Here is a 17,356-nt window from a genome sequence, read left to right as displayed (position 1 = left end):
TAGTTAAAAGGGTGAATTTTATATTATGTGAATTTTTTCTCAATTAAAACAAAAACTTTTTTCCCAAATTTAATGTGTCGGTTCTACCTGATCTGAAGTCATTTTGCGTATAACCAATGAGAGAACACAGCCATTCATCCTGATTGTGATAAATCAATTAGCAATACTCCTGCCTTACTGCCTTGGGATTTACTATTCCTTTCCCTGAAGGAACTCTCCTCTGCTTTCTCTCTTCCAAATGCTACCCATCCTTCAAGACGCGGCTCCGATGTCACTTTCTCCACCAAGTCTCCACACTTCCCACGCTGGGGCACACTGCTTTCTCCTCTGTGTGACCTCTGGCACACTGTCTGAACTACACGTCCGATGCTGAGCACATATTCATGGCTCTAGTAGACACTTCTCTACTAGGTATAGGTTCCTTTAAGGACAAAGTGAGTTTCCTCTATCTCTGCATCCTCCTCAAGGCCAAATGTTATGCCTGACACGCACGATCTTCCTCAAATTAAAGCCATAAAGAGACTTCTCCGCGAGCCTCTTTCCATTATGCATCTCCACACAAACGACTGCGCTGAGGCAAGAATTCTTTGAAATGTAATGAATTTACATGAGAACAACTTGAGGATTAGATATCCTTTTAGTATCCAGTCACTACAGAAATCTCTATTTATTACGAGGGTGAGTCAAAAATTATCTGCACCTCGGTTATATTAAAATTTCTGTAAATTCTACAGCGAGAATGCAGATAATTTTTTTTAATTTTTAAAATTTATTTATTTTATTGGCTGTCTTGGGTCTTTGTTGCTGTGCGCGGGCTTTCTTTAGTTGTGGTGAGCGGGGGCTACTCCTCATTGTGGTGCGCAGGCTCCTCATTGCCGTGGCTTCTCTTGTGTGTGGGTTTCAGTAGTTGCAGCACACAGGCTTAATAGTTGTGGTTCACAGGCGCTAGAGCACAGGCTCAACAGTTGTGGTGCACGGGCTTAGTTGCTCTGCAGCATGTGGGATCTTCCTGGAGCAGGGATCGAACCCATGTCCCCTGCATTGGCAGGTGAATTCTTAACCACTGCGCCACCTAGGAAGCTCTGCAGATAATTTTTGACTCACCCCCGTAGATGTACTGACTACATCTTAAATCCTGCTCTTAAATCCAGTTCACTAAAATGTTCACTTTCAGCAATTGTAAGAACCATTTTGCCCTTAAGTCATCTTCATGATAGAGATAATTCAAAAACTTCAACCAGAAAGTACATAATTTAACAAAAAGGAAAGACCACAGTACTCTGTCACAAAGACAATTTCCACAATGTTTAGTCACAAGACCGACACTTTGTGAGAATATAACAATGTTGGCTCTAAGTTACAAGCTACTTTGTGCATCACTTTGAGAGATAAGAGCCTGGGAGGTCCCGGTATTTTGTGCATTTATTTCTTTAGGTATTTATTTAGTTGTTACCCCTCGTTCTATGGTCTTCCTCCTTAGCAGCTTTTTGACACTTGGGAGCTGTTTCTTTAACAACATGGTGGCTTCATTCATTCTTCTGACTTGAGCAATTAAGAAAGATGGAACCTGGAGAAGAAACAGAGCTTGACTAGAAGGAAAATACTTGAGTTAAACCTCCCTGGTAGAGTCTGTCTTCAGTTATGTTTACTCCTTCTGGCCACTCAGCATTCAGGAACCAGGAACCAGGGACTGTGGTTCTGTCCTTGTAAAGATTAGGAAAATTCACTAGGATTCCTGTTTAAAGGAATCTGGGAGCAGCCATAAGGAGTGATAAAGATGCCATCAGCAACCTGGGATCACGGTCTCCCATCTCCCCCCGTGGCTGAGGGCACTGCTTGCTCACGAGCCTTTACATCTCCTGGGTACTAGTGGACTCGAGAAGAACCTCCTAGTCGCCACGTGGTTGGTTACTCACATTCCATAGCATTTCCTGGTACTTGAGCATCAGGCGGATGATGTGGGCAGCAGTGTTTGCCAAGAGTAATTCTTCACAGTCAGAATGTTTGCTTCTGCTGAAGAAAAGATTTGGTGCCATTATAGTAGAAATGTTCCAGATACTCATTCGGTTTTTTGATTCGTTGGCAATGACTTTATTGAAGAACATCATGAGAGCCTGGTAGGAAACAGCAGAGCGTCACACTGGTCATTGTAAATTATGAAAAGGCATCACTGATTATTGTTACTCATGTCTATGTGGGGCCTCTGGAAAATTGCCAGAGCTACAGAGTGGTTGAATGTGTCATGTTTCCACTCTAATTGCTTAAAAGTGCTAATGAGAAATGTGAAGGGTTTATTCATTTCTCTGCTTCATAAAAGTAGCTCCATTTTTATGGAATATGTTATACCGCGATCTCTAGAAATAATAGTTTGCATTTCCTTATTTTCTTTTATCTTAAACAAGCTTGACAAATATTAAAATTAAACAGTAAATGAGGGAGAGAAAACACTACAGCTCAAATAAACATGAAATGCAGTTTTGTTGTAAAGGAAAAGTAATTCACTCTTAATTTAAGACATTACTGTTAAAAACTATTTTCGGTTTCCTTGGGAAAGAAAAACCCATTTAAAAAAACATGAGTTTTAAATAAGTTATGAAATAAAGAAGTCATGGGGATATAACATACAGTATGATGACTGTAGTCAATAACATTGTATTGCATACTTGAAAGTTCTTAAATTACAAAAAAAATTTTGTAATGGTGACGGAGGGTAACAAGACTTACTATGGAGATCATGTTTCAGTGAATACAAATATCAAAACATTATGTTGTATACCTGAAATGAAAGTTATATGCCAATGAAACCTCAATAAAAAATTTAAAAATAAAGTGAATAAAAAGAAAAAAATTAAAGAACAACAACAACAAAATGACTATCTCATTCTTCAGTTCAAAAATACCTCAATTGAAAAGTTGAAAATTTTTACTTTTTGGGTCTCAGTTTTCTACTGCTTTGCAATTTTGGAATCTTCAGCAGACCAAAGGGAAATGATTACATGCAGCTGTGCTCAGCATTAAAAAAAATTGAGAAAGCTTAATAAAAGTTTGGCTGAGCCATCAATGTATAAATGCCAATCAAAACTTTCTGAAACTCACCAAGAGGGTTGAAATTCAAAAAGGAGATGCTCTTTGCTTTCCCAAGTTTGAATTGTGCTATAGTACATGTAATGAGAAAATGGACAGCACATACTAGTGATAATAGCTACCATTTATTTGAGGGTTTTCTCTGAGCCTGGCATTATTCTTAGTATTTTATATACTTCCACACATTTTATCATCATTCCAAACCCTGTGAGGTAAGTACTGTTATTAACATTATTTTACAGATGAGGAAACTAACATGGTGAGGGACTGAGTAGCTTTGCCCAGCATCACTTATTTAAATGGCAGAGCCAGGACTGGATCCAAGGAAGCCTAATTCTTGAGCCAGAGATCTTGACCCCTACAACACACTAGGCTTCACTCTTCCTTTCAGTCACAATTTAGAATGGAAAAAGCGGGGGAGAGAGAAAGAGAGAGAGAGATCTTCTATTAGAAATGTACTGAGTTCTTTGATAATTGCTACATCCTTGGTTATATGAAAGGGGAAATGACATTTTGATATCTGATACCAGATTCACTTTTGGGGGGATAAAAAAGAAACATTGTTCAAAGCCAATAAAACAAAGCTAATAAATTTCCAGCTTTTGAAAAATTACCAAATTGTATTAGAAACAGACATTCTTATGCCTTTGCCAATCCCCATTCTTGGGTGGAGGGTAAAATATAAATGACATAGATGGTTTCGCTAGGTAGGAGGAAAGGTCCTCACCAAACCGAAATGTCTGACAAGAGGCAGTGCTAAGAATCATCTTTGTTTTCGGCATTATGTTTATTGGCTTCAAAATTATGGGCTCTTTTCAACTCATCCTCATTTCAATTTCATTTCAAAGATACCAAGCACCCATTGTACTCATAACCAATTTCCTATTGTATACAGAATCAGTATCAAAATAGCAACAGAAACCTTGATTTTTACAAACATAAAGCAAAGAAATGAATTTGAAATAAATGAATTTGAAATGAAAAGAAGGATATTTGGGATAGAGAACTATGGAATATAAATCCATTATATTATATATATGGACTATAATTCTATCAAATGCTCTATTATATCTATCAAATATTTTATCAAATGTGCTATTATATATCACTTTTCTGAGCTTAATTTTTCCTTAATCTTGAAAATGACAAGGTCCTATCAGGCGATCTCTAAAATTCTGAGGTTCTATAATTCCTTAAATTGAATTGTGGTAAGACATGAACATTCTAGAAATTTGATTTAAATCAGGGGTTTCATTCACTTCTGACAATATTCCATTTAAGTCTTTCATCTCTGCTTCTTCCTCCTACTCCTAACCATACCCCACGTCTGGCACATGGTAGATGCTCAATATCTCTTAATAGATTGAATGAACGAAATGGAAACGTTCAAAGAAGATTCCAGGATTCACATTCTTTCCCTGCTCCCTCAAGAGACCAGCGGTGGGAATGGGGAAAGGCGGCGGGTTTGCTGCAGGCTCAGCTGGTTGGTAAGCTGTCATCTCAGCTTTCATTTTTCCACCTGGGCCATCTCCTCTGACCAATAAGAGTCAATGGCAGACCATGTGGTCGATACAACATACCTGGGCTGTGTCCCTGTTGGCATCAGGCAGTGCCATGACCATGAGGTGTAAGGCTTGAAACTGTACTTTGATGTGAGGCCCTCCTAACAAGAAAACAGAAATAACCACACATTTTGAACAATGCTGATGCCTCCTGACAGCATTTCTTACTAACATCTGGTGGCACAGGAGGGCTCTGACAGCTTTCAGTGGTAAAGACTCAGGTTTTGTGACCAACAACGTAAGTCTGTTCACTTGGACAGGAGCCTCAGTCTATCAAATCCTTTTTAGCACCCCAGGACACCACTGTAGGGGCAGGTAGCCAACGAGATCCTTAAAATAATTTTGGATCTGCATAACGTTTCCCTTTTCAAAGTACTTTCAAAGATCTTGCTTTACTTGTATGCTATAAACAGTTGGACTGAAGCTCAATTCAAGGGAAGATAAACGTTATTTCCATATAATGGGGCAGCCAAGCAAATTATTAGTAGCACAGTTTCTAGAACTGGATTCAAATCCTACATCTACTACTGAGTCACTGAGTGACCTCAGGCTGGCTAATTAACCCCTGTTGCTTCTATTTTATCATCTGTAAAATGGGAGTCGCCATCATACCTACCTTGCTGGGCCGTTATGAAGGTTAATGAGTTCATGTGTAGAGTGTCTGCATCAGTACCCATACATAGTTATCTCTATAGGTGTTTGTTCTTGTTATTATGAGCAGTGACATTGATTTTAGATCTTAAATGGACATGGAGGGATGGTGACCACAGTTGGATCTTTGGAGATTCTTTTTTTTTTTTTTAATTTTATTTATTTATTATTTTTGGGGGGGTACAACTTTGGAGATTCTTGAATATTTTATTCCTTGGCAGTGACAGAAGATGGCGCCAGAGGGTTGGCATTCTACTACTGGGTGTTCTCACTATTGGCTCTTTTCCCATTTTAGGGAAAGGATTTTAGGAAATCCATCCACAACTGCATAATTCACAACCAGCTGTGCTGAAAATGTAGGGTATTCCAGAGCATGCAGGCTTTGCCTGGTCTCTCTGTATTCTCCCCCAAATGGTCTCTTGGTGGGGAGATCCTGCAAGGGAAGCATGATGTTCTGTAATCCCTGCGCAACTCTCAAATTGAAGGAAAATCTATCCATTTACAACTCAATGGATAAAGGCAGTCAGCTATAGTTACACAGCTTTACAGTAGCGGAAACACTCGTGACAAGCTACGAGGTCATAGGAGGTCGTGTACATCTGAGTTAGGAGTAAATGACTAATGTGCGTAACCATGTAAAGAAGGAACAGTTGGGAGGAGTATTTATAGGCTCATCTCACATTCTCTCAGCACAATCCCCATGTGGATTTTAAATAATTTATGTCAAATTTGTAAACAAAAATGACACAGGTCCTGGTTGGTTTTGAAAATGGCTAATGGACGCTGACGTGAGTTCGCCTGAGTAACAGACACCATCGGGAGCAGATCTCTGCACAAAGTGTTTGGGGATAGAGAAGACATTATTTTAACGCATAAATTGCAGGCTGTAATTTTCTGATGCAATCCAGAAAAACCTCTGGGGGGAAACAACAGATGCAGATGCAAGCTCTGTATTTCCATCAATTTCAGATAAATTATGACGTTTCCTTTAAGAGTAAAAACCCAAGCTGGCAAATAATCCATTTTCATTTTACTTAGGAAACCCAGCCCTACACTGTTTTGTGGTTAATAGTTTTGTAGTTAATTCATTTACTGCATCCTAGTTAAGACTCCTTCCCGCCCCCACCAAGGTCATTATTTTCCCAGAAAGTTATTAAATTTTTCATGAAAGTATCTAAGGTTTGATTGATGAACTATTAGTCTTTTAATTTTATGGGAAATTTTTAGACCTAGTTTGAAAAGAGAAAAGAGAAAGTAATTACACTAGTGGAAAAGATTACATTCTCCGACCTCCATTTTAAAGTAAAAAGAGGAGCAGCTTAAACACACAGATGTCCACAGTTGTTCCCTTCAGAAAATCTCGTTACAACTAGAGCTTACTCCAGGTGGCAAAAAGGCCATTTTTCCCGCTGGTAGCAGCCCAGAAATTTGGGCTTCCTGCAGGGTTGGCTGGTTATCAAATCAATCACGACAATATAGTATTTTTCATTTTCAAAGTCATACAAAGAAATGTGGACCTTCTTGTGAGCCTTTTCAGGATGTTTTCCAGATTTTCTCCATTCATTGAAGTACACTGGCTTCAACATCTGAATAATGATATTAAGAAAAATCATATATGATTTCCTTCTTAAATATGAGTCTCTGAACAGGTCTTACATGGTAGATTAACTCCTCCTTGCATAATTCCATAAGACCAAAAAAAAAAATAGAAAAACTGAAACAAAAAAATCCTCTGTGGCACCATTTGTTTTGATGAATTGTTCAGTATATAATAAACTGTAAGTCAAGGTGAGGCTAAGACTTCTGCAGCCCATTTTTCCAGGACAGCAGCCTTTACAGAAGCTCCCGTGTTTCTCTGATTACAAGTGAAGGGAGGGAGCTCTGCTGCTGGTGTGCTGCTCCTCCCCAGCCAACCCTCCTCGAGACAACTCTAGACGCTGTACTTTCTGTACAGAAAACAACTGCCTGAGGCAGTGGAGAACGAACACAAGTAGGCAGATTTAGGAGAGGACTGGACACTTGGAATTAGGGAATGGCACAGGGAGAGTGTCCAGTTTTCTGGCTTTTAGGCTGAGGTCAGGCCATAGACAGCATGGCATGAGGTGGCTAAAATTCCAAAAGAAAACCCCCATCTTTCTGGCCTGAACAATGAGAGGACAGGGTTCAGGATGACCACAGCCACTGGGAAGTTATGGGGAATTCCAGAAAGGAAAGGTCAAGAGATAAAAGGCCCTAATTACAGTGTAGAATCCACCCAAATCTTGGCTTACCCCATAAACCATACACATGTAGAGTAGCACAGGTAAGGCTTAAATAGCAAACTGTTTGCTTAAATACAAACAAAAAACAAAACCAACCAAAAAACTCCACTCTTTGGAGAAATATTACAGAACACAAGAGTCTCCAAAACAATATTTGCAATGTTCCAGATACAGTTTAAACTTACGTGACATAAACAGTGACCCATTTTCAAGGGAAAAGACAGTCAACAGAGACCAACCCTGAGATGACTCAGATGTTGGAACTGGCTATGAAGCAGCTGTCCTAACTACGCTCAGTGACATGAAGAAATGCAAAGGTAGGCAATGTCAGCAGATAAATAAAAAATAGTTTTGAAGTAGCAACGAGATTCTAGAACTGAAAATATACAATATCTGAAATAAAAAAGAATGAAGAGAACTAGTTCTCTCTGTCATAAAACAAAAATACTGCACCTTACAGAGAAGAGAGATACTGGTCACAGCATGTCAATTAAAACTTAGAAAAGGACTGCCTTATCTTATCATATTCTATTCTCTGAAGACACAAAGGATTATTTTATGAATCTGGTTTAGTTAAAATTTTTAAAGATTTAGAACCAACTAATTTTGAGGACAAATATTGTCATACAACTCAGGATGTGATTACTATTTTCTTTCTTCGTGAGTTTAAGGATTTTCTACTTTTGGTCAACCTGCAAAAGGTTGCCATCTGGCAGATACAGATAACACTTGATATGCTCATGCAATGTTTTAAAATTTGAACTTGTGGCTGACATTTTCAAATGAAGAGTTTCATCATTAAAGCCTGGATTTTGGCTTTCACTCTTGCATGGTAACCATCATCTAGAGCTCAGCAGTGTCCAGCCTCTTCATATGGGATGTGTCCTCTCAATCTGGCCACAGTCCCTTTCTGTTCATATAGAATCACCATTCCCTTAGCATGCTTGTACACATTCAGGCTTATGACCCCTGAATTCCTCAGGTTTGTCGCAAAGCCCACACTATGTAGCCCCATTCTACTTTTCTAAATTTCTCTCTTGTCACACCTTCTTCAATATTCAACCTTTAGGATGAAATTACTTTCTGACAGCCAGATACAACACACGCTGTCCAGTTTCTATACTTTTTATCCAAGTACCTCCATTAAGGCCTCATCTACGTGACTTTATCAGTTTCAGAAACAGTATGTGATACTATAATTTTCAGAGACAAAACACCTTCTTATTGCATGCTACATTGTCAAACCCAGAACCTCGGATTTAAAGAAGGGAGAGATCTTATACTTTTTGAAGGACTATTATAACTAGATGTCTTTATTCAATACCCACAACAACCCTGACAAGTAATTATTATCTGTAATTACAGGTGCAGCCGTGAAGCTCAGAAAGGTTGACTGCATGGTTAACAGACGGTTAAGCAGGAATTCCAGTCTCAACAGCCTGGTCTTTCTGTAACCCTCTCTGCCTTTTAATGATTATAAAACCCTCTAAACCATATCGACCAGACTTACAAATATCAACATGAGAAGAGATGACAGTTTACCATCAAACTCAGTATTTCACCAAACGGTACCAGGAAACAGGAAATCTATACATTTATGATCACATCTGATAATGCATCTTTCTTCTGCTCTGCGCCACTTTATTGACCTTGTGTCTTAGTCCATTCACACTTAACTTCCTCCACCTACTTTCCATAAGAGTGATGAAGGCAGGTATATATTCCACAGGGAAGAGAGAGGTGGGTAGTTCTCTGAAAAAGGCTTTCAACATCACTGCCGCTTCTCTGTGGCACATTTTCTCCCACTTAAACTTATCAGCGTTAAACTTGGCATCCAGTTCTTCACGGTATTGCTGAAAATCAAAGAAAATAGTGAGTTTTACCACCTGATTCCCTCTCCCTCTTTAAAAACTGTTATTACATAAACTATTTTTGTGATTAGATTGAAAAGCCAATATCTACTAAGCTTATCTTTTTTCAACATGATTAAAGAACTGAAATAGCTATTTCTGAATGTATTTTTTTAAAAAGTTTTCTAAAATCCTTTTAGAATAATGTTAATCTTAAAATAATTCACCATCTACACAAATACAAAAGTTCTTTACTCAGATTATAGTTTCATTTATATGGTTTTGGCAGAACACGGTCCACTGGCACCTGATAAATGCACCGCTAGATTTTGACAAAGCCTCCATTCCATCCCCGCCCCCCCTTTTTTCCCCAATGATCCTTTCCTTCTGCCACCTCATCTTCTATTTCTAAATTAGATCAACAATGTATGCCTCTTGGCTAATTCATATACAGAATGAGAAATATCCCAACCAAGGGACTCTGACCTCAGGGCAACATGCACACCAATGACCCCTTCCTGGAGCAATTACAGCAAAGTTTTATGCCAAGACATACACATGTCCTCCACATGCCTGCACGGTTGCCCAATCCTTCGTAAGGTTTGGAACACTGCAAGTACTTTTTTAAAAAATCACTAAACATCCTTAAGTTTTACTTGGGTTATGCATTTTTACATTATTAATTCATTTGATGACCAGTGCCCCCCACTCTACTGTTCCCTTGAACTACAGACTTTACCAATAATACCTGCAGTTATACTCAGTTCCCCAAATGACAATAACTGCTTCAAAAAGAACACTTTAAAAAAAGAGAGAGAACTGTGAAAATCCTTAAGGCCTTTGCTTTATTCTCATGAGAAGCCTAACTCTTCCAGCCTTGAACATGCAAGAGAAGCTAGAGAATAAGAAGGTGAGATTTATCTTTTTTGACAGCAGGGTGGAAAAGTGATCTGGGGGAGTGAGGAGCTCGGTGCTGGTTGGGAAGCAGGCCAGAGGCATGGAAAGCAGTTTCTGGGGACAGATAATTGAGGACTAACCTGGATAAGCAGTTATAGGATAGAAAAAAGAGGTGGCATTTAAGAAACACCTAGCAAGGAAAATTCTTGACAATCTGTGATGCACTGACTATGAGACTCAGAGGAAGAAACGAAAGCCCGCGATGACTCTCAGGTTGCTCGCTGGCGTCATGGGCCGACCGAGGTGTTAGCAGGAAGTAGAGGGGGGAGGAGCAAACGTTTTCTGTCCACTGCCTCGTACCACTGCCGTAAAGCAAAGGCAAAATTGTTGTTCCAGTGGGCAGGAAGCACCGGCAAGAGCAGAATGACTCAAATCCACTTCCCACAGGCCTGCGCCACAGGAAGCTGCCTGGAACACTGAGGGGACCGTCATGCTACCCTGTCAGGGCTTCCCTGCACCTAAGAGGCAACATGGCACCAGTGTCAAGGGCAGGCTCTATAACCACATTCTTTAGGTGTTCATCCCAATTCCAAACTGCCTGGTTGTAGGCTGTGAAATTTCTCACTGCATAAGAGGGACATTGGGGACCTCCCCGGTGGGTCCAGCGGTTAAGACTCCACCTTCCACTGCAGGGGCTGCAGGTTCCATCCCTGGTCAGGGAAATAAGATCCCACATGCCACACAGAGCGGCCAAAAATAAAATAATAAAGAAATAAAATAAAGAGCAATAAAAATTTTTTTTAAAAGGGATATTAAAAAGACCTCACAGAGATTAAACTGGATACTATAATGTAGAGCTCAGGGGACAGGGCCTGCATACAGAGAGCACTCAATAAATGCTGGTGCATTTACCCTCCCCTCGTCTCGGTCTGTCACAACCGAGTTATTACTACGGGAAACTCACATGTGTGTGGTGTGGATATTCGGGTTAATAACAGCACCTCATCTTATCTAGATGGTCAGGGTGAAACCAAATGGAGAGGTTTGGACCAGAGCACAGTGGAAGCAGGCGCAGAGCTGACAAGTCCACGGTGGTCCTAAACGGGAAGCCATATGGACCAGGGGCTGAGCGTTTGTTCTTAACAGTGGACAGAAAGCACGACTTTTTAAAAACATCGACATGTCTCTGGCTGAGTGTTCCTTGCCAGAGACATGTCGATGTTTTTAAAAAGTCGTGCTTTCTATCCACTGTTAATGAGAACACCAGGCAAGGGTCAGGAGCCATGTCTTTAAATCTCTCCTGAGCAAATACCCAACCTGCTTCCACTTCTGAGGTAATTTTATAAAAAGGCAAATAACCCGCCTTCAGCTTCAAAAACCAGTTCAGGAAGGGAAACCAGCAGACCAGGTAACATCATTGTAAAACATTTAGAGCAGCCTCCGAATAACTGAAATGAGTCAAAAAAGAAAACCGTGCATGTCGAACCAGTCTGCCTTCTTCCATAAAATATATTCCCTGGTGTTTGGCTCAAATTTCTGTCATTTTTGGAAAAGAAAATCACTGGAAACACCAAAGCATTAAATTGGTTCCAAATGATCTGAGGCCTCAGGTCCAGGAATGGGCTCGGCAGTCGTGTGCCCCGTGCGGCTAACACCGGCTGCATCCCCAGGGCTGCTCCCCTGTGAGTCTAACCAGGCCTGAGGGCACCACCCAGGCTGGGTTCTTCATAATGATACCTTGGTGTTAGTGTCATCCACTTGGCACAGTTTGAGGATAATTACAATGGAGGTTTTTTTTTAACTTTCTTTCCCCAAGCACATGCCTAGGAAAAATAGTCTAACAGATGAAAAACATTTTTTAAGTTTAAAGTTTGAACAAAGGGGAGAAATGAAGACCCTTTTACTCTTATCAAGTTACAATGCGTTTCTAACCGCAATGTTCCCCTGTTTCTGTTCACGGGCCCGGAGTTCTTCCACATCGGCTTTCCTGGAGCTCAAACCACGAAAACATCTGGATTACATTTTTCGGACTCACGAGAGACGGAACCAATAGGCTGAAATTACATAAAACCAATGAAGGGCCAAGAGGGACTTTTACCGAAATGTGGTTCAGGAATGCATGTGCCTATTAGAACATGTTAAAGGAATTAACAGTGGCCTTTGATGAGTATTTTTCAGTCAAAGATTAGCTAAAGAAAAGCAACCTGTGCTATGATGTGAAACTTCATATACATAAGAACTGTCGTATGTTTTCTCCTTTTGATTATTTTCAAAAAGTCATCTCCATCATGCTCCACCCCCCACCCCCACAGCAAGCGCCCGTAAGAATATGTGCAAATACAACCTCCCTGCTACGAAAGGAGGCTTAGAGGGCTGGAGTCTAATTCCGTGTAGGAAATTCGTTTTCCTGACTTCATACCGGTTCTCTGACTCTACAGATACAGCCACAAAGCCTTAACCAAAACTAGTGATAGCCTTCATCCTCAGACGTAGGGTACGTTTATTTAGAAGTATATATAAAAACCACACCTGAGACAAAAAGCAGGTCCCATTTAGAAAGTACAGACCTTAAGGAGCCGTTAGGAATTTTCCTGCCTTCCAAATGAACTTGTGCCGGCGTTTGGTAATCTCTATTCCCAGGGAAGTCACAACTGCCCCAAATGTGCTGCCCTCTCTGTCGCTGGCAAAGGGCAAAGCACTGCTCAGGTCTCCCTTCAAAAAAAATTGGCTGTTCATCTGCAAAAAATCCAGATAGCTGACTCCCCAGCTGCTGGCACCTTCGATTGACCTCAGACCCTTCCCTACAGGCAGCCCCGGCAGTGACAGCGCAGTGTGGGGGCTGACAGGGCACAGGACGAGGGTCCCACCTGCACCTGGTCTGAGGCTCAGCCCGCCCAAGCCCGCCTCCTCCCCATTGATCCTAGAGAAGCGTGGTCCCCCAGTAACCCTCTTCTACTCCTAACTCTGTCCCAGCACCTGCTTTCTGGAGCTTCCAATAGACACAGCCTATTTAGTCTCAGTTTCCACTTTCCAAAATATCTCGTCATACTTCTATATAAAAACTCTGAGACTTCTGATACAAATAGATTTTCTCAAAACATGTGCCAAAATGAATTAATGAAGAGATGTTTTCCTGCCTCTACACAATTCCTTATAATAGTTCTAAACACAACCAAGTTCACTTTTCCCTCTCCCTGAGATTCTTTTCTCAAGGATTCATTACTTAGAACTGCTCGTGTATCCACATCCACCCACCAGGGAGTGACCCAGGGCAGGGAGGGATGCTTCATCATGACGCCCACCAGCAGACAAAGTGGGATTTCTTACTGGAAACTTATGAGAAAAGCTTTTTCTTTTCTAAAAGAAATGATTCTCTTCTTTGCTGTACTGAAGAGTTTTCCACCATACAGAAGTAAGAAAGCCAAGGAATTCATATTACACGGGTGGTTTTACACATAGAAACTAACATTACCTTAAATGGAACTGGGTTTCAGAACTGCTGAGTGCGTGTTTTAGTGGTTACAGGCATTCCTACCAATTCTTATAAGGATTCCATTAAAAGGAAAGCCAAAGAATGTTTCTAAATTTAAAGCAATTGACAATGGAAATCAGGGATCATCTAATACTGGCTTAGTGAATTTCATGATTGAGAAGAACACAAAAAATTGTTTAACCCAAAAAACAATGATGGGACGTTTCAACATTTCCAAATTAAAGACAAGCAGCGGTTTTTGATGGTGAATTGATGTGTTGTTTCACTGGTGTTGGTTTTGTACTGTTATTGTTTTAACTTAAAAGGATACACAACTCGGGATCATGGAACAAGATTTAATCATACGTTCTCAGGAATGCTCTTTGCACAGCAGGAGGTGAGCGGTGGGCAGGAAAGCGACTGAAGCTTCATCTGCCGCTCCCCATCGCTCCACATAGCTCACGTTACGGCCTGAACCATTTCCTGCCACCCCGCCGTGGAAAAATTGTCTTCCATGAAACCACTCCCTGGTGCCCAAAAAGGTTGGGGACCGCTGCTCTATAAGGTCAAGTGATAGTATTAAAAACAACAACAACAAACAACTAGACACTTGGTGCCTGTCTGCACTGGGTCGAGCTAGCTGAGATCTCTAATGAGGAAGACAGAAAACGTTTGGTACCTTGACTTTGGCAGTACATCCTGAAAGCCGAAAAATCCCTTCAGATTCCAGACCCGATTCCTCAACTTTCTCAAAGAACTAGAAAGCAATGATACGTTATAAAAATAAATACCTCCATATGGTCACAAACATTTAAAGTAATAATGATGATGAACACAACAATACATCACCAGACACATACGTGCCTGGTACTTGAATGCCTAGTTAGACGTTCACACTCTCCCAGGAGGTCAACTTCAGCCTCCAATTTGCACGTGAGGAAATGGAGACTCAGAGCTGTTTTCCACTTTCCCTGGGTCAACCTTAAAAGTAACGGCACCAACTCTCTCAAGCTTGTGCTCTTAACCAAGAAAGTATGCTCCTACTTAACTATTTTAAGATCTGAATACTGTATCTCTTTCTGCAGATTGACCAATAAGAAAAGATCTGAAATTTACTATCATTAGTTGCACTATGCTGGCTAAGAAACTATAGGAATTCCCAAAATCTGACCAATTGTAAAGGCTGATAGGTCTCATGAACTCTCACATAACAACGACGATGTATCACTAATTAATAATAAACACTAACATTCATTGTGCACTTACTGTGTGTCATACAACATTCTCAGCACTTTACATACATTAACTCATGTAACCCTCACAATAATCCTGTGCGGTGGGTACTAGTGGTATCCCCATTCTACTGCTGAGGAGACTGAGGCATGGGGAGGATAAAGAATGTGCCCACGTTCACACCACCAGAACAGGATCCAGAGTCTCTGCTATTTTCCCTTCAGGAAATGATGGTGCCTGGAACTAAGGTAGTTCCTGTGGGTATGTAATGAAGTAGATATTTAGGAGGAAGAAACATGTTCATAAGAAGAGACTCTCCTCCAGGAGTGGAAGAACAATGCCTCAAGCTGTCTTAAATGAGGAGCAGTATCTATTGAGAAGCTAATATGAGATAAACCAGATTTAGTTTAATTAGCATTTATTGTGCACCTTCCACGTGCTGGGATTTTCCTACTTAACAATATAAATTCATGTGTTGAATCTTCTAAGTCTTAGATTTTTATGCATTTTCTTCAGACTCTGTCCTTTCACTAGAGGACAAAGGGCATAAATCTGGTTCTAATTCAAGGAACCAGATAGATATATCTGGCCTTGGATAGATATGTATACTGTGTTCCTTTTTGCATCTACCCCTTGCTGGTTGTGTGTTCTTGGGTAAGTTATCTCACCCTACGATGCCTCTGTTGCCTCACCAGTAGAAGGGAGATGATACGACCTCTTGGGCCTCGGTGCTGATCACATGTGACCAGACCAGACAGCCGGGTACAGGGCAGGTGCCCTGCAGACGCGCACAGGGTGTTCCAGCATCCTCTGGCCTCCTGGCCATCCTCCCTGCTCCTACTGGCAGCCAATCACCTGATTTGAGGAGTAGCTCAATTTGAGGTATTGGTAGCAAAATTGAGGAAGATAATAAAGAGACGTAGAATTGTTATTGTGAATAAAGTCAGTATGTTTCCTCAGTCAGTATTTTCACATATCATTTAACAACTGAATTTAAAATTCAACAAGATTTCCGCTTAGGGCTTGGAATTTTAATTGAGCCACCGGATGTCACTGTTGGATAAATGCATAGTTAATTATACCAGTGTAAAATGTGGGCTATAGAAAACGTGACTTAAAAGCAAATGAACCATTCACACTGATTGTCACAGAGGTAACAGCATGTGATAGTTCAGATAACATCGTTTCAAAACTTCCCAAACCAAAAGCACCACTAGAATAAGCTGACTTTTAGACTTTATTTAGCTTTGTTGGGAAAATTCATTTAAACAATTATACATACACATTTTAAAACACCCAACTGGTGATACGGCTCAGCGAATACTTGTAAGATTAGTAAATGGACTGCTAATAATTAATAATCATCCTTTATCCAGGACAGAATAATCAAATACACACACACATAAACACATATATAAACACGAATAACATTTTAAAAATTGTCAAACAAATATGACTGAAGGAAGCCAAGTAACAGAGCACCTGTGTCCATCACCTGGAGCTTTATGGTCAGAAACGTGACAGGCTCCAGAAGTTCTCAGCAGGGCAAACTGGCCAAGAGCTTGCGGATTGGGCACAGAGGAAATGGATGCCTGGAGGAAAGCTGAAAGTCACCAAGGCCTGAGTCCTAACAGGGCTTTAGTGTCTTTACATCTAAAGGGAACTTCATTAGTGGGCTTACAAATAGCACACTGCAAGCACAGGGCTCTATTAACTCCCCCTTTGTTTACATTGTACTCACTTTTTGTAACACGAGGGGAACTTTCACTCCAGAGTCTTTCCTTCGGTCATTTTCTAGCAGGACTGTAAGAGGAACTCCAAAAATCCCACTGTCTTCATTGTAAAATAGCCGAGAAAGAAAAAGGAATCAGAAAAGCACTGTCTTATTCCCATGTGTCAAAGTGTTAAAATCAGAATAAGTCTTAATACCTCGTCCTTTTACTTTCTCTGTTTTGTTTCTTTTCAGTTGAATTCGAAAGGCATCAAAAAAGGCCGTCAATTCAATCAGAGACAGATGGCGGATTTTCTTCATGTCTTCAGCAGACAGATCTCCTGCTTCGGTTAGGCCAAATCTGGTTTTCTGAATGATAAATTTCTAAAATACATATTGAGGATATTTATTTTTTTATGGCAAAGGAAAATTATTATACCTTCATTCAAATGCCACCTGGACATTCAAAATCTAAATGTACAAGACATCCTATTTGCAAAAAAATCTCTGAGGAGCTGCTACATCCTAGACAGATTCTGAATATGACTGTAGAACATCTGCAGATGACCATCACACTAAACTGAAACAAAACAGTGGTCTGACGTATACTATAACATCGTCATCACAACTGTGAT

At 40.4% G+C, this 17,356-nt stretch overlaps 1 protein-coding gene across 5 annotated transcripts in view; it reads right to left on the bottom strand.

The window, feature by feature from the left end:
* Window positions 1–17,356, bottom strand: part of ARHGAP28 (Rho GTPase activating protein 28) — a 201,189-nt gene that overhangs the window by 17,397 nt on the left and 166,436 nt on the right. For all 5 annotated transcript variants that reach the window (XM_057700454.1, XM_057700451.1, XM_057700452.1 and 2 more), the window contains 7 exons: window positions 16,940–17,105; window positions 16,752–16,843; window positions 14,457–14,534; window positions 9,249–9,411; window positions 4,665–4,747; window positions 1,917–2,114; window positions 1,454–1,567 (listed from right to left, as the gene is read on the bottom strand). In XM_057700454.1, coding sequence (XP_057556437.1) covers window positions 1,454–1,567; window positions 1,917–2,114; window positions 4,665–4,747; window positions 9,249–9,411; window positions 14,457–14,534; window positions 16,752–16,843; window positions 16,940–17,105 — 894 coding nt within the window. The remainder of the gene's footprint in view (window positions 1–1,453; window positions 1,568–1,916; window positions 2,115–4,664; window positions 4,748–9,248; window positions 9,412–14,456; window positions 14,535–16,751; window positions 16,844–16,939; window positions 17,106–17,356) is intronic.

Source organism: Hippopotamus amphibius, chromosome 11, assembly GCF_030028045.1.
Source record: "Hippopotamus amphibius kiboko isolate mHipAmp2 chromosome 11, mHipAmp2.hap2, whole genome shotgun sequence".
In the NCBI taxonomy this organism is placed as follows: Eukaryota; Metazoa; Chordata; class Mammalia; order Artiodactyla; family Hippopotamidae; genus Hippopotamus; species Hippopotamus amphibius.
Note: the sequence above shows the minus strand (reverse complement) of the source record. Positions and strands in the feature narration are given on the sequence as shown.